The sequence below is a fragment of the Acomys minous genome, assembly GCF_964271855.1.
Source record: "Acomys minous genome assembly, chromosome: 5".
Taxonomy (NCBI): Eukaryota; Metazoa; Chordata; class Mammalia; order Rodentia; family Muridae; genus Acomys; species Acomys minous.
This window is the reverse complement of record NC_140494.1, coordinates 129,848,645-129,863,235: the sequence shown is the minus strand read 5'-3', so window position 1 is coordinate 129,863,235 and position 14,591 is coordinate 129,848,645. Positions and strand designations below refer to the sequence as shown.

The window sequence follows — 14,591 nt, the reverse complement described above, 5'->3', positions numbered from 1 at the left end:
ATTACTTAATACCTTTGAAGTTCTTGTGTATAAGTAAAATCATTGCTGGTACAACTTCACCACCTTAAAATAATATGGTGGCTCACACCTTAAATCCCAGTACTTGGGAGGCAGAGAGAGTCGGATTTCTGTGTGTTTGACGCCAGCCTGGTCTACAAAGTGAGCCCAGGACAACAACAACAACAAAAAATTATAATTGAATTTTTTTATAAACAGAACGAATTTTTAAGGCAATTCATAATTTCTTTTTACAGGCGATTACATGCTTGAGGCAAAGCCAAAAGAAATTTCAGAAATTCAACGTGTAAATTATGAACAGGTAATAAATATGGTTTTATATTAAAATATATAATTTTGTGTTGTGAATATGCACATTTATCTTTGTCTGCTATTTGAATCTTTTCCTATACAAGACTGGAAAGTGAGTGTTCTAGGCTTTGCCAGCCACTGAAGTTCAAGTCTGTTGCTTATTCTTTCTTTTTTCTTTTTTTTTCTTTTCTTTCTTTTTTTGTTGATTTTTTTCTATTTTTTAAATTTTATTTACTTATTCACTTTGCATCCTAGTCATAGCCCCATCCCTCCTCACCCCTTAGTCCCACCCTCCCTCTCTCTCCCACACCCCCCCCCATTCCTCAGAAGAGGCGGAGCCCCACTTCCCTTCCACCCCAGTTCATCAGGACTGAGTGTGTCCTCTTCCCCTGTGGCCTTGGGAAGGCAGCCCTGCGGGGGACCGGGGGGGGGGGGGGAGGGAGAGCGGGGGGGGGGGGAGTGATTGAAAAGCTGGCAAGAGAGTCCATGTCAGAGCGAGCCCCCCACCCCTCCCCCACCTCCCTTTACAGGGACTCACATGAATGAAGCCTGAGCTGCATCTTTGTAGGGAGCCTAGGTCCGTCCCTGCTTCAGTCTCAGCAAGTCCCTCTGGGCCCTGGTTATGTGGCTCTGCTGGTCTTCTTGGGATGCTCCTGTCACCTCCAGGTCCTTTTCTCCTTCCACCCCGCTCTTCCGCAAGGCTCCTTATGTATGCCAATGTTTGGCACTGCTGAGTGGAGCCTCCTGCCTGCAAGCACAGCAGAGCAGTGTTCAGGGATTGGCTCTCTCTCACGGCGGGGTCTTGGGGTGGGCTAGGCATTGGCTGGGCCTTCCCTCAATCTCTGCTCTATCTTTATCCCTGCATGTCCTGTGAGAAGGGCGAGTTTTTGTGGATGGGCTGGTGTTCCCCTCCCTCTACTAGGAGACTTGTCTAGTTAGAGGGTGCCCTCTTCAGTCTCTATGGCTCCTGCTACTTGGAGTCTCTGCTAGACTCCCTCTCATATCCCCCTGGGAGCCTACCCTGACTTCGGTCTCCGTGCCCACACTTTCTCTATAGGCCTTTTGTCCTCCCATCCTTTCTTCTTCTTCTCCTCCTCCTCCTCCTCCTCTTCCTCCTTCTCCTCCTCCTTCTCTCCTTCTCCTTCTTCTTCTTCTCTCCTCCCTCCCACCCCCCCACCCCCCACCCAGACATTTCTCTGTGTAGCCTTGGCTGTCCTGGGCTCACTTTGTAGACCAGGCTGGCGTTGAACTCACAGCCATCCACCCGCCTCTGCCTCCCGAGTGCTGGCATTAGAGGCCAGCGCCACCACTGCCCGGCCCCACCCCTCTTCTTCCTCTTCCTCTTCTTCTTCCTCTTCTTCTTCTTCTTCTTCTTCTTCTTTTCTTCTTCTTCCTCTTCCTTTAAACATGTAAAAATAGTTCTAAGCTCAGAGCCATATTTGGTTCAGAAGCCATAATTTTTGGATTCCTAGGTATTTTCTATGAATGTATGTATGTGATAATATTGTATTGGTATCTTATAAATCTGTACAGGATAACTTGGCATTTTCCTTGAAAATTTGATTCTCAAGTGAATTTATCATTGATTTATCTTTTCGTGTTTCATTTAAGTTATCATCATTTTTTCCAGTCCTGAGAACAGAATTCAATACCTGCACATGTCAAGTGAACGTTCCACCCACCCTCAGGTTATGCTTAGGATAAAGTTGAGTAAACGCTGCCTGACATGGCAAGGCGCATTCTGTAGTTGTGACAGTTCAACATGTCCAGTTTTGGTACATTTTTTAGACATATTGTTCTATAATGAAGGCACACTGCTGAAGCCAGGAGTAAACAAGGAAGCCTCATTTTCTTCAGTATTCTTTGTGTTTGTCAATAGAAGGAGAAAGACATTAACTCCTTTTTTTGTTGTCGTTTTGTTTTTTGAGACAGAATTGTCTCTTTCTAGCCCTGGCTGCCATGGAACTAGCTCTGTAGATCAGGCTTCGAACTCACAGAGATCCACCTTTCTCTGCCTTCCAAATGCTGGGGTTAATTTGCAAGGTTTCCTGAACGTGAATGTTCACATTTTTTTTGTTTTTGTTTTTTTGTTTTTGTTTATTTTTGGTTTTTGAGACAAGATCTCTCTGTGTTAGCCTTGGCTGTCCTGGACTTGCTTTGTAGACCAGGCTGGCCTCGAATTCACAGTGATCCGCCTGCCTCAGTCTCCCGAGTGCTGGGATTAAAGGCGTGTGCCACCACTCCCGGTGAATGTTCATATAATTTTGTCTTAATAAAATCGAAGAACCAATATCTTGCATTATAAGTAATCTATAGCTAAAGTCAACTTTTACTAAACTAAATTTTACTAGAAAAGACTGGAGATAGCTCAGAAGGACCTGGTTTTACTACTCAGTAACTCTCCCAAAAACTACTACAATGATTTTTAGCTTAGAGCAGCGGTTATTTATTTTTTTTTTAATGTTATGTGCTTGGGTTTGTTGTTGTTGTTGTTGTTGTTGTTGTTGTTGTTGTTTTGTTTTTTGCCTGCACATAGGCATTTTCAAGGATGTCAGGCCCCTTGGAACTGAAGTTACAGACAGTAGTGAGCTGCCATGTGGGTACTGGAAATTGAACCCAGATCTTCTGGAAGAGCAGTGCTCTTAACCACAGAGCCATCTCTCCTGTCCTCTAGAGCAGTGATTTTCAGACTGTTTTTAGCAGTAGAAACCTCTTTTTCAATGAAATCTTACATCAGCTTCTGGTATATAAAACTAATAAGTGATTTTTTTTCTTTTTCTTTTTTTTTTTTTTGGTTTGGTTTGGTTTTTTGAGACACGGTTTATCTGTGTAGCCTTAGCTGTCCTGGACTCACTTTGTAGACCAGGCTGGCCTCAAACTCAGAGAATTCCACCTGCCTCTGCCTCCCGAGTGCTGGGACTAAAGGCGTGCGCCACCACGCCCAGCCTAACTGTTTTGGTATTTTTAAAGCTAGATACAGAGTAAAGTGCTTTATTATAGAACTTTCACGCATGCTTTGCTCCTACTGCATCCCTCTCCTCCTTCCTGGGCCTCTTCTTCCCCTCAAGTCGACTTTTTCCTGCTTTCGCGTCACATGAATTCCATGGCTGTCATTTTTTCCTTTCTTTTTCCCTCACCTTTACATTTCATCTTCCCTTTTCCTAGTCCCCCTTTTAACTACGTGACTTATGTTCAAGTAAAACCAGCAAATAGTACTTTATAAGTATGAAATTGTAAGGTTCAATTTATATCACCTCCATTTTTGGGTAACAACAAAACTCATGTTCAGAATACCAGTTGTTCCTTCTAGTGTGTTTTACTTGTGCTGGAGGTCCTAAGGACCCATCTGACAAATGTTTGCAGGTGACAGCAGCATGTCTGTTCCTTTCATACCGCCTTGCACTGAGGGGGCTGGGACTCCAGAATAGTAGAAGAAAAACCCTTTCACTTTGAGACAAAGGCTATCGAAGGACGTAAGGCAAACATACTCTGACTCCACTGAGCTGACTCGGTGCATAAAGGAATTCAATTCCGGAAACCCACTTGGTAAAAGGAAACAACAGATTCACTCAGGTTGTCCTCTGACCTCCACATGCAAATTGTGGCATGCACACACTCCTCCTACGACCACAGCAAACAGTTTTCAAACTACCCTGTACTTAAGATAAATTTAAAAAGCACTGGTGAAGTTATTCTACACCACCATTGACTTTAGGAGGAGTGTGTAGCTACACGCTGGGCCTGAGCGCCTGTTTAAAGCCCACAAGTGTCGGGTCCGTAGTATATTAATGAGATTTTATATGAGCCAACAAAGTCATACATACATTTGGAAAGACCAACATAGAGCTTTGATATTCAAGTGAAACCTCTGCCAAAATCCATCATGATGAGAACACACACTGCCTAGCTTTGCCACACAGACAACAATCTCCACAGCATAAGGAAACATGGTCTTCATGGATTACAACAGGCTCTCATTTTTATTTCATTTATTTATTTTTACAGTTACGGGTATTAGATGAGAGCCTTACATTAGCTAGGTGAGAGCCCTACCACTAAGCTGCACCTTCAGCCCGACAGGCTTTTAAATGATTGCAAGTGTGTGTGTAAAACATACGTTTGTTTAAGCTCGCTGTGACAGCACATCCTTTTATTGAAGTGATCAGGAGGCAGAGGGTGGGACTGAAAGTTCAAGGCTTTATAGCAAGGCTGTCTGAAATAAGTGAAAGTATGTTTTGTACTTAAATTTAAAATACTTCATTGGGCTAATAGTACCTTTAAAAGGAATTGTTAAACAGATATGCCAGCACCCTTAAGGGTATCAGCAACCATCCCTCACTCTCATATTTTATACCATAATTACCAATTTGGAATTAGGAAGAAGTTGTCTAATATTTTCTCTTTAACCTCTGTTTACTATGGAGCCCAGCCTGGCTTTGAATTTCCTGTCCTCCTGTGCCCACCTCTTAGTGCTATAATTACAGTATGTATTAGTTTTTATTTGTTCTATGAGATATATCTTGTTCATTCTCATATTTAATGTGTTAAAATAATCTTCATTAGATGACTTGTGACCACATTTATTTTTAATTAATTAATGCACTCATACATTTGCATGTGCCTCAGATTGCATGTGAGAGTTAAAGACAGTTTTGCAGAAATCAGTTCTCTGTTTTGTGGGTTCCAACAATGACACTCAGATCATCAGCCTTGTGCAGAAGGACTTTGCTCACTCCCTGATCTGGGGAGTTAGGTTTTGTGATCTGCTCTCTGCCCGTCTCTCGGACTTCACCTACAACCCCCTCTCTTACTCAGATCTACCCGTACTGGGCCCTTTGCTGTCCGTAGACATTGTGATACGCTCATTTTTGCATCAATGTTCTGTTTTGTTTTTGTTTTTGTTTTTGTTTTTCCAAGACAGGGTTTCTCTGTATAACAGCCTTGGCTGTCCTGGGACTCACTTTGTAGACCAGGCTGGCCTCGAACTCACAGCAAGCCACCTGCCTCTGCCTCCCGAGTGCTGGGACTAAAGGCGTGCGCCACCACTGCCCAGCTCACATCAATGTTCTTTTGTTGGTGTTTGTCATGGTTGTTACTGTTGTTTTGCTGTTGTTTGTTTGTTTGTTTGTTAGTGATAATGAGGATCAAACCCAGGGCCTGGAAGTCTTGGGCTCAAAGGTGCCTGACAGGACTACAGGCACAAGCCACCACACATGGCATCAGGACTACAGGCACACGCCACCACACATGGCATCAGGACTACAGGCACACGCCACCACACATGGCGTCAGGACTACAGGCGCACGCCACCACACATGGCATCAGGACTACAGGCACACGCCACCACACATGGCGTCAGGACTACAGGCACCACACATGGCGTCAGGACTACAGGCACCACACATGGCGTCAGGACTACAGGCGCACGCCACCACACATGGCGTCAGGACTTCAGGCGCACGCCACCACACATGGCGTCAGGACTACAGGCACACGCCACACACATGGCGTTTTCATAGTAATTACTCTTGTGAGCTCTGCTTCTCCCCTTGTGTTTTCAGAACATGAGTGATGCGATGGCAATCTTGCACAAACTGCAGACAGGCCTGGATGTGAACGTGAGGTTCACTGGGGTGCGAGTGTTCGAGTACACACCAGAGTGCATCGTCTTCGACCTGCTCGATATTCCTCTGTACCACGGGTGGTTAGTGGACCCTCAGGTAAGTGGGGTTCAGCTACATAAACACAGCGGGCTGGAGAGATGGCTCAGTCGGTAAGAGCACTGGCTACTCCTGCAGACAAGTCACAACTGTCTATAACTCCAGTTCCAGGGGAGCTAATGCCCTCTTCTGACCCGTGTAGCCGCCACGCATGCCACTGGGACACAGCATACATGTAGGCGAAACACTCATATACATAAAATAAATCAGTTACATAAACACAAATGCAGGAGAATTGTGTGTGTGTATACATACATACATACATACTTACATACATACATACATACATACATGCTTACATACATACTTACATACATACATACATACATACTTACTTACATACATACTTACATACATAGATACATACTTACATACATACATACATACATACTTACATACATACATACTTACATACATACATGCTTACATACATACTTACATACTTACATACATACATACTTACATACTTACTTACATACTTACATACATACATACATACATACATACTTACATACTTACTTACATACATATTTGTTGTTCTTGTGTTGTTTTGCTTTGTTTTTTGAGACAGAGTTCCTCCGTGTAACAGCCTTAGCTATCTTGGAACTCATTTTGTAGTCCAGGCTGGCCTCAAACTTACAGAGACCCATCTGCCTCTGCCGTCTAAGTGCTGGGATTAGAGGTGTGCGCCACCACGCCTAGCTTAAACATACTTTTTTAACACCAGTATGCTTGCTCTTTGACCTGGAATTAGCAAAAACATTAAGATACAGACATAGTCTTCTGGAGAACCCAGCCTCTTCAAGACTTCTGGACCCAATGTTGGGGTCAAGTGAAGAGTCCCTCACTTTTCACATCAATTGCAAGTTTAGAGGTTTTCCAAATATCCTGAGGTTTAATTGTTTGCTTGAACCATTTTAGGTGTACCATTACATACAAGCAATTCAGCTTATTACCTTACTAGTGCACACAAGAGAAATCAGATAGAGGTTCATATTAACCAAGGGAAAATGCTTAGGACAGAATCTAGAAAGGCTGTGCCCGGGAAACTGGGAAGCCCTTTCCTCTGCACATGCTCCCCTCCTGGGACTGGCATATGGCAGAATCCATAGAGTTTTGCCAATCCCAGAAGTCACTCAGCCTTCAGAGCTTGGATTTCCTGTGATTGATTGCCAGTGTGGCTGGTGTCAGAGTACAGTCCCTCCAGCCAGGAGGCTAGATTTGAAGACACATTGTTCAAGGGGGCTTCCATGAGTCACTGTGCCCTGGAGAGAGCTGCAGGGATGGCATAAAGGCTCTGCCATGAATAGCACTGTTACTCTTGGTACTAGAGAAATCACCCCAGCAGTCTGGACAAAGGCCAGACCTCTCCTTGGTCAAGAGCGTAGTATTAAAAAGAGATTTTTAGGGCTGGAGGGATGGCTCAGAGGTTAAGAGCACTGACTGCACCTCCAGAGGTCCTGAGTTCAATTCCCAGCAACCACGTGGTGGCTCACAGCCATCTGTAATGTGATCTGGTGCATCTAATGTGTGTTCTTTCTTATTTCTTTATTTATGTGCATGAATGAAGACCCAGTTGGCCTGGTGCTCACAGAGATCCACCCATATCTACCTACTGAGCAGTGCGATTTATAGTGTTAGTGAGACCAAATTTATCCATTTTTAATTTTTTTTTTTGCGTGGTTGCCACAAGTCACAGATGTGAGCTCACATATGTCCTAGTGATTGCATATAGGAATATGATCCATTTTAAATTGATTCTTCATGTTAGAAAAGGGCCCAACCTTATTATTTCCTGTCAGTGTCCCATTGCTCTGTTATTTGCTGAAAAGACATACAGGTCCTATTGAATTGTCTCGATACTCACTTATAAAGTAACCTCCTTTTTTCCCTCCCCAATTTTCTTAAATCTCCAGTATAGTTGTAGTAAGGTGAAATCATGATGGGTGGTGGTTGTTTTCTCAGTTTTTGGTTTTTGTGACAGGGCCTGCATGGTAGCCCAGTCTGAGCTGGCAGGCACTGTGCAGCCCACGCTGGCCTTGACGCCCCAAAAACCTCGACTCAATCCCGCTCTTCATGCTCTGGTTCTAACTCCACTCCCTGCCTTGCTCTGACACTCTCACTCCACTCCAGTGACACTTGCTGTTTCTCTCTTGGCTAAGCAGGTCAGCTCGGTCTGCTCAGAGCTGATGATTTACTGCAGGCCCTGGCATGGAACCCAGAGCTCGGTGCATGCCAAGCAAGCCTGCGCTCTTGGTCTGAACTGCCCACTGTGGACTGCTGTTCACCCAGCACCTTGTACTCAGATCCTCACAGACTTGGCGCTTTGTACTCCACAAGTTCTTGTCCAATATTGTCTTGTTAAGGAGGCCCTCCCTAAACATACTGCTCTTCATCTTCTCAGCCGTTCCCCCCCCTTTGCTATATTTTTATCATTTGTCATTTATCATTACTACCTATTCATGTACCTGACTGACTGCAATTTCTCAATAAATGCTTATTTTATGGGGCCTAGAATCTTATGTCTCAGTGTTTAGAATACTGTGTTGCACACAGTAGGTGCTTAATAAATATTAACTTATGGGGTACATTGTGTCTGCATTAGCTATTAAAGCAAGGCCTTTATGGCAGAGGCTTGGCCATGCCTTCCATCTCTGTCTGTTGCCAAAAGCAACTAGTATTCTGGCCAATAGATGGGTAGTTCACATTAACAGGGACATCTGTGTTTTGACCTGCGCTCCATCACCGAGGATATGACTAAAACTCAACCAGTATACCCTGGCAGGTAGAAATGCCAGATAGTTTTACTTCTTGGGAATAATGTGACATTAAACTAAACTCAGATCAGCTGTTTGTATGTGTAGCTGTAAGTTATCCAGTATATGGCTGAATAATATACTTAGAGAAAAAATGAACTTCAGTGTAGTGCAGAGGGGGCGCATCAGCGCTTCTGCTCTCGGCAGAGGTTGTCAAGAGAAGCCCTAGTGCTTTACATCTGTTTCGCTCACCTGCTTTCTAACAAACCCTGTTGCCCAGAAGAGAACAAGAAAAGGAAAAGGCTTAAAAACCTTTCAAAACTGGGTGCTTCTTTGACTTCTAGTCCTGTGATCTGTAAGTAACTGTTCTACTGGAGAGTAGTAGTTAGTGCACGTTTTTAATACCAGCATTTGAGAGGCAGAGGCAGACAGAGCTCTCAGAATTTGAGGCTAGCATGGTCTACATAGAGAATTCTAGTGCAGCTAGAGCTAGATAGGGACACTTTGTCTCAAAAGAGAAAACTATCTGGCAAATAAACATACTCATCTGGATAATGAACGCTAGAATTCAGTCAGTGAGAAGATATTTCCAAATGACTGAAAACTATATATACATATGTTTTTTTGAGATAGGGATTCATTCCTCCTAGACTGGCTTCAGACTCCGTGACCTTGAATTCCTGATCCACCTATATACAACACAGATAAATCTAAGTTACTAGTGATTATCAAATAATATACTCTTTTAGGTATTAAAGACATCTAAACTCTGTAAAAATAACAAAAATTAGAAGAAGAATTAATGAAATTAAAGTATTCTATGGACTTAGAGTTAATTATTTTTTAAAAAAAGAAAATAATTAACAATTTGTCATTTTTAGTTGGTTCTTTGGTTGGTTGATTTTTTTGTTTTTTGGGTTTGTTTGGGTTGGTTTTGGTTCTTTGAGACAGGGTTTCTCTGTGTAACAGAACCCTGGCTGTCACTTTGTAGACCAGGCTAGCCTCAAACTCATAGAGATCTTCCTGCCTCTGCTTCCTGAGTGCTGTCCACCCCAGTGTACCACCACACCCAGCAAAATGTTCTGTTTTTAATCTTGTAGTAAGTCTTGCTTTGTTACTGAGGCTGCCCTCAGCAAATACTTTAAATGACAATGATTATGGGCTGGATTAAAATAGACTTGTGTTTTGCTGTTGATGAGAGATATACATAAAATATAATTATATAGAAAGATTGTAAGGACAAAAGAATGTCTCAAGATTGATAAAAGAAGCCGGGCAGTGGTGGCACATGCTTTTAATCCCAGCACTCGGGAGGCAGAGGCAGGTGGATCTCTGTGAGTTCAAGGCCAGCCTCGTCTACAAAGTGAGTGCAGGACAGTCAAGGCTACACAGAGAAACCCTGTCTCGAAAAATCAAAAAAATTAAAAAAATAAAAAGAAAGAAAGAAAGAAAAAGATTGATAAAAGAAAAGTGACAGCCAGTTGGCATGAGCATCCTGAGTTTGCAGCCTGCGTGAGATTTATGAGACCCCCTATCTCAAAAAGAAAAAGAAAGTCACTAAATAAGTGTGAAGCTCCATGGGAGGAGGTCAGCACAAGGTCACAGGCATGTGCCACCACGCTGTTTGAAGGTCACAGGCATGTGCCACCACGCCGTTTGAAACCCTTTTATCTGAACACTGAGTTTTTCCTTTTTTAATTTTATTTTTTTATGTGTACAGCTGTTTTGTCAGCATGTATTCTGTGTGCCATACCATATGTGTGCAGTGCCTGCAGAGACCAGAAGAGGGTGTTGGCCTCTGGAACTGGAGTTGCAGATAGTTGTGAGCACCACCTACGTGGGTGCTGGGAGAGGAACCTGGGTCCTCTGGAAAAGCAGCCAGAGCTTTTAGGTGCCCTGTACATCTCTCTACCCACTGAATTTTTCTTATTTTTTTCTCCTGAACACCTTAGGTACTGTAGTTGCTTAAATGTTTATAGTCTTACAGCTGCATGTAATAACTGTATCATTTCTGCACAATTCAAATATAACTGTGCAGTTGTTTTCATAATGTGTTATAAAAGTTGCAAACAGTTAGAAACTAGATTCAAGCTTCTGTGCTGACTTTCTCATAAGCCTTTGCATTAGTGTTGCATTAGAAAACAGGGGGCTGGGATTGCCTTTGCTACTGTTTCTAATCTTGCCAGGACTAGTGAGACCATTGTTTGTTTTTCAGATTGATGACATTGTAAAAGCTGTTGGCAACTGCAGCTACAACCAACTGGTGGAGAAGATCATCTCCTGTAAGCAGTCAGACAACAGCCAGCTGGTCAGTGAAGGTGGGTGAGTGCTGCTTAGACCTGCTTAGACCTGCTTAGACCTGCTGAAACTGCTTGTCTGTCTTCAAAGTCACTGAGCTTACATTTATTTTTCATAAGTAAACAAAAAGTGGTTTCTTTATAACATATTCATAGCTGTAAATTGTTTAGCGAGGACGTCTATGAATCACTTGCAGCATTGGTGTGGTTGGATGACCAGTGAAACGGATTGCTCTACTGACCCTGAGCCCTCTCTCAGAAGAGAGCGTACGTACCCTCCACTGGGTCCCACTGCAGATGAGTATAGACGTATCATTCTGGAACATGGGTAACTGATGACGTCACTACCTTCATGGTCACAGGAAGTTCAGTATTTTCTCAGTTTCCCTCCCTTGGAGCTCCTCCCACTCTCAATAGTTATTTGTCATTTTTCCACAATAAATCTATGTTTACTCCAGTTAAAATATATATAACTTTTTTTTCAGCTGTGCTCCATTTAATAGTGACTAAAGAGGCTTGAAACCTCTCAGGCTGGAAGCTGTTTTGGTGAACTTTCACCACCATTCACTCAGTTCTTCCTAGGGGGAGTGAAAGGAAGGAAGGAAGAGAAAGAAAGAAGAAAGAAAAAGAGAGAAATATCAGAAGAGGCAGGGGCAGGGAACACCCCCCCCACACTTGCTCAGACACAGTTCTTCAATAGGCAGCACAATAGATTATAAGCCGGGCGTGGTGGCGCACGCCTTTAATGCCAGCACTCGGGAGGCAGAGGCAGGTGGTTCGCTGTGAGTTTGAGGCCAACCTAGTCTACAAAGCGAGTCCAGGACAGCCAACGCCACACAGAGAAACCTTTTCTCAAAAAAACAAAACGAAAAACAAAAGCATATAAAATGATATGTACATGAATTTCATATTAACTAATCCCACTTATTGTGTTAATTAACCAGGGTCCTAATATATTCATGCAGAGAAAAAGGCAAGCAATAAAAGTTCATCCCTGTCTATTACTTGAAAAAATAGATAATATAAACATACAGGGACATTGATTATTGATTTGAGTGACAGCTGTTTTATAAGGCAGAGAAGTTAGGGTTTTAGGAAAGAGACAAGCAATAAAGCTATCATAAAAAACCTTGTCTGCTAGGGGCAGTGTTTGATGAATGCTTTAGAGTCTGAGGAAGGCAACAGCCATGGGTGTGAGGCCAGCCTGAGCTGTGTGGCTACACAGTGAGATGCAGGCTGATATGCGCCACAGTGTGAGGTCATCGCAAAACAAAAAAGAAAATCTTTTCTCTCCATATGTGGAGTTCTACTCACTAAATGCACTCCTCCCCTTTGTTTCTGGGGTCCAATATATTCTTGAGTAGAAGCCTATAAGGGAAATGTCTATCTATGGAACCTAACTTTATCATCAACACCCAATATATTATCAGAAATGTACTATTCTAGGGCTGGTGAGATGGCTCAGCAGGTGAAGGCCCTTCCCACAGCAAATGTAATGACCTGAGTGTGAGCTCCAGAGCCCACGGCAGAAGACCCAGTTCCTGAAAGTTGGCCTCTGATTTCCACATGCATCTGATAACATGCATGCCAAACACACACACACACACACACACACACACACACACACACAGTAATAACAATTCTTTAAAATAGAATTCTACAAGTCTATGGAAATTGAAACAACAAGACTCAGAAGTGGTAAGTGTAGAATGAATTCGTGAAAGGCAGTGTGAGTGAGCACGGTGTGGGTGTGACAGCGTCCTTCCATGCTAGGCTGCAGTGTGAGTGAGCACGGTGTGGGTGTGACAGCATCCTTCCATGCTAGGCTGCAGTGTGAGTGAGCACGGTGTGGGTGTGACAGCATCCTTCCATGCTAGGCTGCAGTGTGAGTGAGCACGGTGTGGGTGTGACAGCGTCCTTCCATGCCAGGCTGCAGTGTGAGTGAGCACGGTGTGGGTGTGACAGCGTCCTTCCATGCCAGGCTGTAGTGTGAGTGAGCACGGTGTGGGTGTGACAGCGTCCTTCCATGCTAGGCTGCAGTGTGAGTGAGCACGGTGTGGGTGTGACAGCGTCCTTCCATGCCAGGCTGTAGTGTGAGTGAGCACGGTGTGGGTGTGACAGCGTCCTTCCATGCCAGGCTGTAGTGTGAGTGAGCACGGTGTGGGTGTGACAGCGTCCTTCCATGCCAGGCTGCAGTGTGAGTGAGCACGGTGTGGGTGTGACAGCGTCCTTCCATGCTAGGCTGCAGTGTGAGTGAGCATGGTGTGGGTGTGACAGCATCCTTCCATGCCAGGCTGCAGTGTGAGTGAGCACGGTGTGGGTGTGACAGCGTCCTTCCACGCTAGGCTGCAGTGTGAGTGAGCACGGTGTGGGTGTGACAGCGTCCTTCCATGCCAGGCTGCAGTGTGAGTGAGCACGGTGTGGGTGTGACAGCGTCCTTCCAGGCTAGGCTGCAGTGTGAGTGAGCACGGTGTGGGTGTGACAGCGTCCTTCCACGCTAGGCTGCAGTGTGAGTGAGCACGGTGTGGGTGTGACAGCGTCCTTCCATGCCAGGCTGCAGTGTGAGTGAGCATGGTGTGGGTGTGACAGCGTCCTTCCATGCCAGGCTGCAGTGTGAGTGAGCATGGTGTGGGTGTGACAGCATCCTTCCATGCCAGGCTGCAGTGTGAGTGAGCACGGTGTGGGTGTGACAGCGTCCTTCCATGCTAGGCTGCAGTGTGAGTGAGCACGGTGTGGGTGTGACAGCGTCCTTCCATGCCAGGCTGCAGTGTGAGTGAGCACGGTGTGGGTGTGACAGCGTCCTTCCATGCCAGGCTGCAGTGTGAGTGAGCACGGTGTGGGTGTGACAGCGTCCTTCCATGCCAGGCTGCAGTGTGAGTGAGCACGGTGTGGGTGTGACAGCGTCCTTCCATGCCAGGCTGCAGTGTGAGTGAGCACGGTGTGGGTGTGACAGCGTCCTTCCATGCCAGGCTGCAGTGTGAGTGAGCACGGTGTGGGTGTGACAGCGTCCTTCCATGCCAGGCTGCAGTGTGAGTGAGCACGGTGTGGGTGTGACAGCGTCCTTCCATGCCAGGCTGCAGTGTGAGTGAGCACGGTGTGGGTGTGACAGCGTCCTTCCATGCCAGGCTGCAGTGTGAGTGAGCACGGTGTGGGTGTGACAGCATCCTTCCAGGCTAGGCTGCAGTGTGAGTGAGCACGGTGTGGGTGTGACAGCGTCCTTCCATGCTAGGCTGTAGTGTGAGTGAGCACGGTGTGGGTGTGACAGCGTCCTTCCACGCTAGGCTGTAGTGTGAGTGAGCACGGTGTGGGTGTGACAGCGTCCTTCCATGCCAGGCTGCAGTGTGAGTGAGCACGGTGTGGGTGTGACAGCATCCTTCCATGCTAGGCTGCAGTGTGAGTGAGCACGGTGTGGGTGTGACAGCGTCCTTCCATGCCAGGCTGCAGTGTGAGTGAGCACGGTGTGGGTGTGACAGCATCCTTCCATGCCAGGCTGCAGTGTGAGTGAGCAT

The 14,591-nt window shown here is 45.1% G+C and overlaps 1 protein-coding gene across 1 annotated transcript in view; it reads left to right on the top strand.

Annotated features, from left to right (window-relative positions):
• The window catches only part of MINDY2 (MINDY lysine 48 deubiquitinase 2), a 64,250-nt gene that overhangs the window by 22,343 nt on the left and 27,316 nt on the right, over positions 1 to 14,591 (top strand). Inside the window, exons 3-5 of the mRNA XM_084782739.1 lie at positions 255 to 319; positions 5,871 to 6,029; positions 11,001 to 11,103. Of these exons, the coding sequence (XP_084638865.1) occupies positions 255 to 319; positions 5,871 to 6,029; positions 11,001 to 11,103 (327 nt within the window). The remainder of the gene's footprint in view (positions 1 to 254; positions 320 to 5,870; positions 6,030 to 11,000; positions 11,104 to 14,591) is intronic.